At 47.5% G+C, this 14,329-nt stretch overlaps 1 protein-coding gene across 2 annotated transcripts in view; it reads left to right on the forward strand.

Annotated features, from left to right (window-relative positions):
• TMEM184B (transmembrane protein 184B) overlaps nucleotides 1-14,329 on the forward strand; it is a 905,911-nt gene that overhangs the window by 465,500 nt on the left and 426,082 nt on the right. For both annotated transcript variants that reach the window (XM_069652979.1, XM_069652978.1), the window contains exon 5: nucleotides 6,513-6,588. In XM_069652979.1, the coding sequence (XP_069509080.1) occupies nucleotides 6,513-6,588 (76 nt within the window). The remainder of the gene's footprint in view (nucleotides 1-6,512; nucleotides 6,589-14,329) is intronic.

Below are 14,329 nucleotides of genomic sequence, written 5' to 3' on the forward strand. Positions count from 1 at the left end.
GTGTAACACACGGCTGGCTCTTTGGGCTGGACCTCTGTGCACTGTATGTCTGACTCGAAGGGTAAGATGTCTGCAGATAGAAAATATGGGATTAATGAACTGGGTTATTGAATGTCTCTCTTCTTCCCTTTCTCTTCTTCTGTAGAACCCCAAAGGTTAACGCTCTCAACTTAGGTAAGTGAACGCCGTGCTCTCCATCTGCCTCGGGGCAGGGTGCTGTAACCAGTTTCTTCACTGGATAAGGGGAGCAGGCCTCTTGACTTCAGAGGACTGCTGTCCGTCGTTTACTGCACGAACGGTAAGTTTCGAGTAATTCTAATGTCTTTAAAAGTCTTTAGTAATGATGTCTCTTGTTTTTGCAGGGTTCCGGCGATGGCGGATGACGGGCTGAAGTGAGTTGAAGATGGAGCCCGTGTGATGAATGGAAGCGCCTGGAAGCACGTAAGTAAGCGTTTGTTGCCTGCTTCAGGATGCGCTCTAACTGTCTTTTTATTTTGCAGGTACAAGTTCGGAGCGGCTGCAGGGTGCCGGAATACCCACTGGGTTAGATGTGGAAAGGAGTAATGGCACGTGAGTATTAAAGTTCTCCAATGTCTTTAAACGCACCTTGTTTTGTCTTTCAGATGCGGGATGCAGCGCCGAAGGCCTCCGGAGCGTGCGAAGAGCTGGTAAGATTTTGTCTTTCAGATGCCGGAATGCAGTGCGAAGACCTCCGGAGCTCACGAAGAATAGGTAAGCCTTTGTCTTTCAGATGCCGGAATGCAGCGCGAGGCATTGGTGACAGCCGATGGACCAGGTAAGTGAAGCGCTATCACTGAAGACCGTAATGCTAACCTGTTCTTTCTTGTCTTTATAGGTGTTGCTGAAGACTGGATTCAGGATGGTAAGCCTTTTTCCTTAGGCCCAGGATCAGATGCAGAAGACAAGATGAGCGTTCTGCTGCAGAGGATGCAGAATAACGCAAAGCAAGATTCATCCATCGGGTGTGGTTTAAATAGCCTCCTGTAGTGCTTAGGTGTCTCCTTCCACAGCCACGCCTAGGTAAGAAAAGAGTTCCTGCTTTCCAGAAGAGTTCCAGTGTTCTGAACCTAGGGAGTGGCTCCTGCCCCACCCAACAGGAAAAGTAGTTCCAAACAGAAGAGGATCAGAGGCTCAACTGGCAGGCAAGTAAGCAGCATGGTCTGCTGCAGGTAAGTCCACCCAAGCATAATGAGCCCGGCGCTTCCAGCGCTGGGACTGGGCATATTTATGAGCCTGGTGCCACTGGCGCCAGGACTGGGTCCAAAAGGTCCCAATTGGGACTGGTTGGCACTCGGAACCTGGGTTATGGATCTGCTTCCAAGGGAGTTGGGAAAACCCTGACCTTTTGGAAGCAGAGATCATGACACATAATCCACCCACACTGTTTTTTCCTAAAACCACTCGGACAAGGAGGAGAGAGATTGGGAGGATAAGGATTACCCATAGGAATCCCTGGGCCATTAACTCCTATGGACGACCACCATGTTGTCCCGCTAACAAGGACAGGCAGGGTCAGGCATTCCCTTCCAACCACTCACACCTGAACCCAATCACTACTCCCGGGAAGTATAAAAGGCGGTGCAGAAAAGCACACTTTGAGTGAGTTGGGGATGCTGGAAGCCAGAGGAAGACCAGAAGGGCTGTAGAGACGCTGGGAGACCTGGAGGAGGAGAAAACCTCCCTGACACTGGCCTTGCGAGTCCAGAGGAGACTGCACTGTGCAGAGGGAGCTGTACCTCCAGAAGGCAAGTCCAGGGGCAGCTGGGGTTGCCTGGCAGTACTCACAGCAAGACTCCCCTGGGCCAGTCAGACGAGCCCAGGTCTCTGAGGGTCAGCAGAGGAGACCCTGACCTCTGAACAATATCCCCTTTTAGCTCCTGCAGCTCCCAATGCCAAATGCCATTTTGGGGAGCTGAGAAATGGGAGCAAAATCCTGACACTGCATTCTGGGACTGAAAACCTTTTTGAAAACTGTGAGAAGAGACTTGAGCCCGGCAGAGGGAAGTCTCCTTTATGAACTTTGTCAGAGGGGTCCGAGCCCGGCAGAGGGGAGACCCTTGTGAACTTTTGGAGCAGGATTCTAGCTCGGCAGAGGAAGACCCTTGGGAACTTTGTGAGTGAACCAGGCACCAGAGATAGTGGTCCGGCATCTGGCTGGTGCGCCCCCCTGACTGAGGGATGCCTGTGAATTGGGGTAAATCCTCACACACCCTAGAACCTTGTGTGAATGATACTGTGTGAAGCCTGACTGGGAGCTGAAGAGAAAGCCTGACTGGGGCTGAGACCTAGGAAAAGGGAAGAATCTAAGAGGTCTAGAATGACCTTTTGTTGAAATACAAACACTGGCAATGTGCACCCGAAGAAGGGATGCCAAGAGAAAGCTAGGGGAAGGGAATCCCTGCTTTGTGATGAGATGTTGAAATTGTGAAGTGTTGAAAGCGATAACCTGACTGAGGGACGTCTACAGTGAGTTGTTGGTCTGAGCTCGACTGTGTGACGTTGAGAGAAGGATCGGAGCCCGGTTGAGTGGGATCTCAAGGCGAAGAGTAATCACCTGACGTGAAGGTTACCAGAAGGAACGGTTTGTTTTGTAGTTTGATACATCAGGCCCTCTAAAGCAAGAGACTTTGCATGAAAGAGACTTGGGCACAGAATGTCCTGATGAAGAGAAAAGGAACTGTAGCCACATTTTGGAAAAGCCCAGGAGTGTGCTGTGCTCAAGAGTCCCGCCTTGTCCCGTGCTGCTAACGTGGGCAATGGAGACCCCGGCCATAACATCCAGACTTATTATTTTGTGAACACTTCTTTCTTTTCTTGTGAACACTATCCCACACTCTATTGTAGGTAAGGATTGGCAATATGTTTTCTTAATATAGGACCTTTTTTTTGACCAGACCACACTTGAAAGGTGTTATTATTATTTGATGGTCGTAGCTTGCTCCCATCTTAGATTGAGGTTTAGATTAGGCGTTTATCTCACCCACTTTACTGTGTAAAAAAACACCCTTGAACTATGATCACTTGTGTCTGTATTACTTTGATACCATGCCTTCCTTACACACTGCAGAAGTTACACATGATCAATGCAGCACTTCCCCTCACCTATTCAAAGCGCAGCGGAGAGTCCATCAATTTTTGGCACATGGTCTGGGGGTGCCTTGAGATAGCTGGATACTGGTTAGCGGTGGTTAATCAAATTAACGCCCTTCTGGGGGGCAACTAGAGTGCACGCTCAAGGTGTGTTTGTTGGGGATACTCCTGGGAAGGGAAAAAGGCGGAGCGTAGGCGCTCGAATAAGGTAGCATCCTTCCTGTTGGTTCTAGCAAATCGCTGCATGGCTATATCATGGAACAAGCCCAGAGGCCCTCTAATACAACAATGGCTCCAGGACATTTTGAAGTGGCCAACCGCAGAGAGGGAGAGGCATAGTCAAAGAGCAAAGCATGAAGGAGGACTCAGTGGATGCAAGCCTCCAGTGGAGCGCACTCCTCAGCGACTTGCATCAATTATCGGATGACTTGCCCCCCTGAGGACGCACGGAGATATTCACAGGAATAGCAACCAGGAACAATTAGCAAAGGGCCTGCCGTCCCGTGACACTAGAGACAGGGGGACGACCCCCCCTCCACCATGTGAAGCAGGGTTTGCAAACACCTCTGAGATTTTTTAAGAGGGAGGAGAGGAGAGGAGGGGAGGGGAGGGTGTGGGGAGAGTGAGGGTGGGGCAGGGAGTCCATGCGAATATGTGCTTTTACGTTTTGTTTTACAACTCAATAAATACATTTAAACAAATATATATTGTACTTCTAAAATTACACATTTAGTTAAAAAGTCAGTTAAGTTTGTTACAGGGCCCATCTAGTGAAAACAAATGTTTGCAGTGTGATGATTATGGCATGGCCTTTTGATGAGGACTGGTTGCATTTCTTGACACCTGCCGGCAGCCAGTGATTCCACATCAGCTTCCAAGGTCAAGATAAAACTAGCACCAATTCATTGGCATAATAACAAAATGTATTCAGATGCCAGCAAAGCCACAATGGTGGTGGTTGACATGTGAACGTGGTTTCCACAAAAGAGCAGAGTAAAGCTGGTTCTCTGTTTTGGCCAGATTTGTAGGTTTTAAGGCCTTTGAGATATTCGCAGCTGTCATTCTGCACCTTTTGTCTGATAATGTTGGAAGTATTTCTCAGCGCTTCTTTGTTGTCACTAAACCTCATGCCCCATTCCCTGTGACTATTCTTCCTCATTGATGATGGTTGTGTCCTTCCAAAAAGGTGCTTCAAGAGACGCATGCATTGTGGCACCAAGGCAAAATGAAAATAAACAATGGTATGTTCCGACACTGACATTTTGTGGAATGCAAATTGAATGAGCCTGTCTTCTCTGCCCTTATAGCAGGTGTACAGTCGCCCAGCAGGCTTAAGTGCAAAACCACTGCTAAGCGAAGTTCTGTTTTTCAAATGAATACCAACAGCAACTAAACCAGTTCTGTTTATCCCTCTTTATATTTCATATATATGTGCACAAGACTTCAGACGCTTGTTCCTAAAAGGTGTTCAGCCGCAAAGACACACACGCGGTTTATAAATCAAGTGGCTGAACACACACTTGGTTAAGACATGTAGGCCCTCCACAGAACAAAGTTTGATATTACTCACTGATAAAGCTAGCTCAATGAGATCCCAATGGGATGTGTTTTGGGTGGGGAAGGGCGGGTAGTGGGTTGAAATGGCCATAGGGATCATCATGTCCAGCGGCAGTCAATGGGTGGGTAAATAACCAAACCACACTCACAGGCTGTTTGCCCTTCCTCATGTCATCTCTCTCATATCTTCACTTCCCATGACGCAGTTTTCGGCCCGGACTAAAAAATGTAGGCAAAACATGAGTCCTGTCACCTGTGCAGTGTATTTGTTTCAGGTTAATCGCGTTTTATTTTTTTGTTGTGGAGCATTTTTTCTACCCTAGGTAGCCTCCTGTATGGGAGTCACAGTGACTGCTGTGGTGATTCTTTTCAATTTTTAATCCTGCGACCCAAACCACTGGCTTTGTTTCTAGTTTTTCTTTGCTGGTTGCATGGTCATTGACTTTTACGGGTTCTAGCTAGAACCCATAAAGGAGCTTGTACATGGGTTTGCCAATTTCATGTAATCCTCATGCATGTTTGATGTCACAAGTATAGTTGGCTGCATATGTATGATTGGATGGCCATCAACATTTTGAATGCTTCAAACGTTGTGATGAAAGAGCTGCATGTTTTTCTATTCTTGCAGTCGTGTGCATCTTGAGTATCTCGAGACATTTCAGTCAACCACTTGACCTCAATTATTAGGACGCTGAGAGGTCCACGAATGACACTAGGGACTCATCTATAATCTTTGCTGCAAACTGCTATCCCCCTTGAAGCCAAGAGCTACCTCTGCGCCTGTGACTCTTGGTTCTTCACCAGAGTCCTTCAGCCCTCCTGAGGTTGTTGGCTATGTTTGCCATTGGGGCCAGCTTGCGTACCCCTTTTGACTGCCCTGGTTTCTCCATTGGGCTTGAGACCCTGTGCTTCCCCCAGCTCTGCATTTGATCTTGGAACTTGGGCTGGTTATTAATCTGAGGGATACTCCTGAGTTCACAGCCAGGTGTCTGCTACCTGCAAGAGAGAACTTGACTACGGTGTAACCAGAACTATCACGGATGAACTGTCCCCCTAATTCCTTTCTGTCAACCTCTATAAAGTCTACTTAGCAGTGAATATTTGTAGAGCACTTGTTTGGAAACTTGAGATTGACTTTCTAAAACAATTGGTTGAATTTTAAATACTGGCACTTTATTATAAGACCAACTTAAAAGAAAGCTGGATTTGCATTTAATATATTTTCTCCCATTTTTAAACTCCATCTATTGTGTAACATTGTACGCGCTGCAGATATTTTATTGCATGTGTTTGGAGAACCTTTACTGCCTTTATATCTATTCTTGGTGCTTATGTAAGTTTAACTCGGTGTGTATAATTTTTAGTACGTACTGCCAGGACTATTCTTTTTACTTCATGTCTGTGTCGGATATGCACCTTAAACTAGCTATTCCAACCACTTTAGGCTTTCTGCTCAGTCATGTTTACCTACATTAACTTAGTGAAAGAGAGACGGACACATGCACTCCTTCCCTGACCTTGTTTTTATTTATCAGTTTTGGGTTTATAGATTTAGGCACCAGTCTACAAAATACCGGTATATCGACAGTGGTGTTCTTCTTTTTTTTAAATGGCAGAAATGTCTCCAGTTGACTAACTCTGCATATATGAGGGGAAGATGTATTCTCGGACATCAGTGTCTGAGTGACACAAGTAGTTAAACGTTGCAGGCAAATGCATTCCTTTTCGGACCGTGCAGACTTCAGTGCAATAGTAGCACCAAGTGCTCAATTAAAATGTGACATTTTCCTACAACAGTCTGTTCCTTTTGGACACCTCTAATATATTCCTTTTGCCCTTTACAGGTCCAGCTGTATGTATGGGACTTGCTGCCTCTGGGGAAAGACCTATTCCATTGGGTTCCTCCGCTTTTGCAAACAGGTATGTAACCCAAACCTTGTACTTCCAAGGTGGCTTTCCACAGTTCAAATGGTGTGCCAGTGACATGCTGCAGTCTGAGGATAAACGTGGAATGAGCATGGGGTCCGGGACCACAACCCCCGCTCCATGACATGGGCCCATGGGGGGGGGTATATGCATATTGTCCCCTCACTCTCCAAGACCCCCACTCCATTATGAGCCTTGTGTAAATATCTTATAACAGTGTAACTGAGGTTTCCCAGAAAATGTTGTATCTGAATTGAGAAGGGAAGAACTCAGTCTCGTGGGCATTCATTCGAATGTTCCATGACGTCCCCTCATAACAGCATTGAGCAAAAGGAAATGTCAATGTGTTCAAGTCTACGGTTCTTGTGATTAACAAGGTCCACGAGCCATGTAGGAAATCACTTGTGATATTCCATAAAAGTACATATAAAACAAACAGTATGGTCTTACTCGGACTCTGAGCAGTAGAGGAGAGGCTCAGCATGTATATCTACCCGAATTAATAAAAAGAAAGGCAGTCTGTTGCTTTGGCAGCTTTTCACAACTGGAGCAGCAGGACTGTCTGCTCATCAATGCTGCTCAGCTGAACGAGTTGTAGATCATGGAGGCCCAACCCAGTCTGGTTTCACACACTTTCTCTCACTCGCACACACTTTCTCTCACCCTCATACACGCTCTCTAACGCTCTTGCGCAGGCTCTCACTCGTGCACGCGCGCCCTCAATAAAATTGACCCAGCTAGCCTCTCGGGCCCAAAGATGAGCCAGGTGGCCAGTTAGTCAATAATTCCTTCTCGTTGTTTTTGACAGTTTGACAGCATCACAACTAGCTTCTTGAGCATGTGAGCTATTAAAATCATGCTTGGATGTGGTGCGTCAAAGTGATCTAGATGGGAAGCAAGCTTAGATTGGGGTTCAAAGTGACGCACACAGCGGTTCAAATTCAACTATGGTGGTAAACTGATTTGAGGTTGCAGCAACATCAATCTGAAGAGTTTGAAGAAGGGCCAGAGGCAGCACTACAGGTTCTGTTGTTTGAATGCATGTGAACATGGATGAAATGCAGGAGACCAGCTAATTGGCTTCTTTAGTTGTAGTGAGTCCCAATCTATGGGCAGAGGGAAAAGATAGGTCCTTGTTCTCTTTCTCCCAAGCATGGGGGAGGCTGGCAAATACTTGGTTATGTTATGCTTTTGGCATAGAACCTATGTAAGGGGGGCCTGGTTAGCAGGCCACCCTTTCTGAGGTTTAGTTACACTCATCATTTTATTAGTTAATACAAATCAAAATATCAGGGATTCTACACCCTTGCCAGATGGCAATTACTTACCACTCTCTTTCTATCTCCACCCTCTTCTCCCTGAATCTTACAGGTATCACTCTCGCTCTCTCCTACTCTTTATTTCTCCTCACTCCACTCTTGCCTTGGTCTACCCTTCTCACTGTGTGTGTCCTGGTCTCGCCACACTCCCTACTTCTTTCTCTCAATATCTCCCTCCACTACTCTCCACCTAATCTCCAACCACCTCCCTTCGACACAACCACTTTCTCCACCCTCTTATTCTCACACTCTGAACATGCACCATTCCCTACACGCTCCTATACTCCCTCTGACGACCTACTTTCCTAACTTACACACACACACACCCCCTGAGATGGATTTTCAGAAACTGCCCCGTGGACAGATTCCCAGAGGCCAACCTATTCTAGTGAAAGACACTAACATCTAGCCAAATGTTATGAAGGTAGGCCATTGAGCAGGAAGGCTTGGAGTGTTACAGGGGTTTGTGTTTCAGTTAAGCACACAAAGAACGCTATTAATAAGAAAAGTTAGGCAGAATGTACAAAATACAGTTCTAATTTAGGCCTTGGACAGCTGTTAAAAAAACACAGGTAAGTAAATCACTAAGCAAACACTACGAATGCATACACTTTCCCTTTTGGGGTGCTCTGGCTGCACTTAACTTTTAAACACAGTAGACTAAGCAATAGAACACTGTACTGCAGCAAAGTAAGTGAAGAAAAAGACAAGGTAAGTTTTAACTAATTTGAGAACTTTTATGTAAAAATAAAGGAGTTAAAACAATACACAACCGTATACATATTAGGCACTACACATTAAACGTCCCTCCCTTGCTAGAAGAGATGATGCCTCGTGCCATTAGAGGCACAGGACGCTCTGGAGGTGGAGGGGTACTGCTTCTGGGGCACATGAATTTGTTGGGCTCACTAGCTTTGTGCTTTGGTCCAGTCGGGAAGCCCAGGGGTCAAAGTTAAATTTCAGATTTAAGTCCCACTAGTTGTAGGAGCAGGATGTGTAGAAAAACAGAACAAGGAAGGGGGGGGGAGTTAAGAGGTAGAGATGGGAAAAGTCCTTGAGCAGGTGTGAGAGCTAGTGGAGCGTTAGATGATAAATAAGGACGGGAAACAACTAGAGGAGGTGGTGAAAGAGCATTAGGAAATGGTGTGAGAACAGTTAAAGGTTTGACAAAGTTAAGGGAGGAGGTGGTGAGACGTTTAGAAAGATGACCAAAGGAAGTGTTGCTGACCGATCAGGTGGTAGTGGTTATAAACCCAAGGGTGTAGAGAAACATCTAGAGAAAGTAGTGGAGAATGAATAAGAAGAGGAGCCGATACATTGAGAGGAATCATCAGAACAACAGTGAGATGGACAATTACCTGGGCATGCAGAATCCGAAAGGGAATGTACTGCAGATTCAGCCAACATATGGGGTACTTGTGAGGAGGAAATAAGGTATAAGCACAGGTAGACGTGACGAGGACATGATAGGAGTGTAATAGAACTGCTAGAGAAGGCCTGGGGCGTGAGACGTGGCCCAAAGGTACAAGACTGTTACAGAGGCAAAAGGGGGACATTCCGAAGGGTTGATTGGGCATTAGCCAGAAAGCCACATGGTTAGAGATGGAAGTACCTTCCTCCAAGGCCCCAGTCAGTGACTAGTTTGAGGCCTTGTGGACTGTGCATGGTGACATCTAGCCTCATCCCTATTGTTGCTGAGTTTTGACTATTGAGGGCAGGTGACCCCTAGAAGAGGACCATAAAAAGACACGGAAGAAGCTGAAAACTTTGACCACAAGAATAGGGGGTTACTAAACCCCTCTTCCCACTCTACCTCCAAGGACAGCGGGAGTGGCATTGACCTTTGAAACTGTTGGACCCTGTAACTGCCTTTTTAACCCAAGGAGAAGCCATCCATCAATTTATGTTGTGCGATATCCCCCTTATTTGTGTTTGATATTGATCCCCTTTTTAAACTGCACCATTGGATCTAATGGTCTCCTTGATTCCTACTCTGCTTTGTGATACAACCTATGACATACCCCCCACCAGAGGAAGATGCTCCCTGCTGACCTAGTCGACCATGATAAACTTTGCGCCACTCTGTCCAACAACTTTCAATTATCCAGCGATGCTACCAAATGGGTCAAATCATTTTTTAGCCGACAGATCTTCCAGAGGCTCTATTGGCAAAGAATCAGCGGACCCCATTCCAGTCCCCCTAGGCGTTCCCCAAGGTTCTTGCCTATCCCCTACCTTCTACAATGCTTATACCAAGCTACTTTGCGCTACCCTGGGTGCCATGGGTGCCATCTACACCATCTTCACAGATGACACCCAGATCCTCATCCCCTTGTCTGGCAACCACGAGCAAGACTCCTTGCTCATTAATCAAATCTACGCTCCAATTCAAAATTGGATGGCACATAACAGCCTCTGCCTCAATGATGACAAAACTGAGCTTCTCATAGCCGGATCCCCTGGGAGAATTAACTCCCTCCATCCTGCCTATGTCTCATTCACCATTGACGGCCCCACAATCCCCATACTCAAGCAGGTCAAAACCCTCGGCGTCTACCTAGATGCCAACCTAACTATGACAAAACAAGTAAACTCCCTCTCTTCAGCCACCTCTTATACAGCGAAACCGATCTCCCTGAGTTGCAAATTCCTCTCACATGAAAACTGCATCACCCTAGCAAGAGCCCTCATACTCCCAAAACTTGACTGCTGCAATGTACTCCTCTTAGGCAAATCCAAATCCAATCTGACTAAATTCCAACTCCTGCAAAACAAAGCCCTTCGAGCAGCACTAGGCATAACAAAGTCAGAGCACATCTCCATCATCAGGAGAAATAACCATTGGTTACCCATTCAAGCCAGGATTGTATTTAAAACCCTTTGCATCACACACAAATGCATCGCTAATGCAGCCCCGAAATACCTCAATAACACAGTCACGAAAAAACCACTCACCAGACTCCTTAGATCTAGTAACCACTCTCCTAGAAATCCCACGCTTCAGAAGCTCGAGAGCGGGAGACAGTAGTTTCAAAGTCCTTGCCCCCAAACATTGGAATGCCCTCCCGTCCCACATCAAGAATGAAGTCTTGCACCAGCAATTCAAAAAGTCCCTGAAAACCTGGCTTTTCAACCAATTCTAACCTATCCAGACAGCCCTTTCTAACTTCCATAGAAAGCATTTCTTGTACCGACTCATTTCGCGTTGTGCTTCGTTTACCCAACTCCTTTCGCCTCTAATGTAAAGCCTCTAACAAATGTATTACTAAACTGTCTGTAACTACGCTGTGTTACCTCCGGGTCTGGGCGTACAACAAATGTAATAAATAAATATTTTCTTTTTAATAGCATGCAGATCTAGAACAGATGCAGGCATTTTCTTTACTGAGCAGTAATGGTTATTTTGCAGCTTTTATCTGTTTGGGAGATGTGGAAATGGCCAGTGGACACTTTGACCTCGACATGGCTTTCGGCCATGCCCCAGACCTCGCCAAGCCAACCAATGTAGTGACTGTGCCTGGCCCCTTTATCCCACTGTCCATTGCCCATGTTGATGTACAGGCTGCCACTATCTCTCAGACATGGTTAGAGCCCAGTCCGTGGGTGTGATCTGAGACCTTGGATCAGGCCAGGTCTGAGCCTCAAGTCTGGACTTGTGCACTCTTATTTACTGAAAGAACAGCCTTTTGGGGGTATGTATGTCACCCCTCTATGCTGCCCTAACCGGGCCTCGGTTGTAGGAGTGTCTAGGGGGCAGGTACATTTCTTCTTTTAAAGTTTCTGCTGCAGTGGGTCAACAGGACACTGCAAACATTCTGCAGCAACCATCAATTAAATAGTGGCAGTTTTTAGGTTTTCCAAGCCTCCAGCATTTACCAGCCCGCTGCCACAAGGTGCATATGGAGGGTACCCCTTTCCAATTCTGCCCCAAGTGCAATCACAAATACCCTTGGGTCGACAGGTACGCCACGTGCAACCTCTACTTGCCGAGGGACCACCCGGAGGCAAATTGCAGAGCCTGTAGTAGGTTTAAGCCTAAAACACTTAAGGACTGTTCAATCAAACGTTGGGCCCACCACGCCAGGCGTCAAGAGGCCATGGCACCGGAGGGCGCCTTCAACGATGGCAGCGACGCCGTACTTTCGGACGGCGAGGGCTTTATGTCGTCGAAAGACAAGCCTAGCGCAAGTCCCCGACCTCGGTAGGTCGACCGGCAGGCCGGCTATGGGGAACACCCCCGGCGACACGAGCGCTTTCCATGACACTTCCACAACGCACATAAAGTCCAACCGAGACTCGACGCGCACGTTGAGTTCTCGGAAAGAGGCACGTAAAGAACGGTCCAAATCGGCGTCCTCTGGGTGCTCTCGATCTAGATCGCCGCACGACGCCAGGCAGCCATCCACTATTGCCAAGAGTGCCTCGCTCCCTAAGGTCACGGAAGCTCGATCGTCGGAAGACGAAGCCGACTGCCACCCTCAGGCCGCACTCCAAGAGTCGGCTCCCGCAGACCGAATTACTACGGATCCTGAACCCCTACCTCCACGCTCGAAGGATAGGATCAATACCCCCAAACCTCGACGCCAGGCGTCGAAAAGCTCAGAGGGCCCTAACACACAAGGGAAACACTCCTCCGGTCACGGGGAGGGAGGGAAACAGCAAAGGAAGCAGTCTCTACCCACTTCCAAGCCCATAGAACACTCCACTCCTCAAAAACAAAAAGACAAGTCTAGGTCTTCAGATAACACCAAAACCCCTGCACAGGCTACCAAGTCTAGTCAGGATAAGTTTGAAAAACTCCCAGAAAGGGTAATTCCCAGTTCCAGAGAATGGACCAGTGTTGACATAGATAGGGTAATGTCAAGAATGTCATCTTCGGCAGATTTTTATACAAAAAACCCAGAACACTTTCTTGCTCTGGCTCTAAGGATGCTATACCTACAAGTACAAGGTCCCACTTTGAGACACCAACAGGGTCTTCAGACCCCTTCTACGTCCAGCCCTACTCTCGTTACCAGGGAGAGACATCCTTTGTTGAGGATCCAGATTTGGGCATGGTCGAGGAACAAACTGGGACAGGCTACTATGGGGATGATGAGGATCAAGATGAAGAGGAGGAAGACCCCTACAGGGTAGACTCCCCAGTAGAAAGAGAGGCCCCGGTTATCGACTCCCCTGTCGACAACCAGCCGCTCCTGAATGAAGTGCTGTCTCGAGCAGCCGAACATTTCCACATTGACACCCAGGGTGCCCAGGAGGAAAGAGACTTTGCAGAAGAGTTAGTGGGGGAGAAGAGGCCTGTTGCTCAGGCCATCCCTATCCTAAAATCTATTCAAAGAAGAATAGACCCGTCACTCAATCCTAACCTCACCAGAGCAGTGAACCCTAGGATTGAAAAACTTTTCAAGGCGGCCCAATCAGACCCACTATATATAAGGGGGCATCTGAGGCCGGACTCCCTGGTTGTTAATAACACCCGTAAGAGGGCTGGAACAGCCTTATCATCGTCCGAGGCTCCTCCCGACAAGGAGAGCAAAAAACTGTACGGGTTAGGCAGGAAAGTGGCCTCCACTTCCGCCTACCAGGCAAGGATTGCCAACTCCACCACCCTGTTGGCCAGCTACAACTGCCATCAGTGGGAAGAGGTCGCAGCACTCATAGACTCCGCACCAGAGCCCTTAAAGAGCCAATTGGCACGAGTTTCAGCAGAGGGAAGAGCCGTGTCCGGTTGCATTTTAAAGGAAACCTTTGATGCCGTGGATAACGCCGTAAGATTAATAGCAGAAGGAACTGTTATTAAGAGACCCGCTTGGCTACGCCAGTCTGGTTTCAAGGCTGAAACACAAGCGTCATTATTGGACAAACCGGTGGAGCCGGATCTGTTGTTTGGTAAGGCGGTCGAGGACGCACTAAAGAATGCTAAGGACGAGTATGAAACACTCAAATCCCTAGGCCAGCTAACCACTAAACCCCCAAATCAGAGAGGGAATGGCAATTTTCGTCGCCCACGCGGCCAAAATTCCCAGAGAGGTTCCAACTATTCCCAGGGGCAGGGTACACAGTGGAACAATAATAACCAGCAGTATACCCAAGGTTACGGCAGGGGTAATGAGAGAGGACGTGGTAGAGGTAGAGGCAGGCCCAGTAGAGGAGGCGGCACACCTCCACCGAAACAGTGAGGCTCCGTTCAGGGTCCCTTCTCACGCAACCCCAGTAGGGGGACGCATTTCCAACTTCACCCAAGCTTGGGAAGGGATCACATCAGACAGATGGGTGCTGTCAACAGTATCCGCGGGGTACTGTATAGAACTACTAGAGTGTCCCCGAGACCATCCTCCATGACAAAAAATACATTCTTTGGAACACCAGAAGATTCTCCTAGAAGAGATCGTCAATCTGCTAGCAAAGGACGCAAT

This window comes from Ambystoma mexicanum, chromosome 3q (assembly GCF_040938575.1).
Source record: "Ambystoma mexicanum isolate Mex_15411 chromosome 3q, UKY_AmexF1_1, whole genome shotgun sequence".
Lineage (NCBI taxonomy): Eukaryota > Metazoa > Chordata > Amphibia > Caudata > Ambystomatidae > Ambystoma > Ambystoma mexicanum.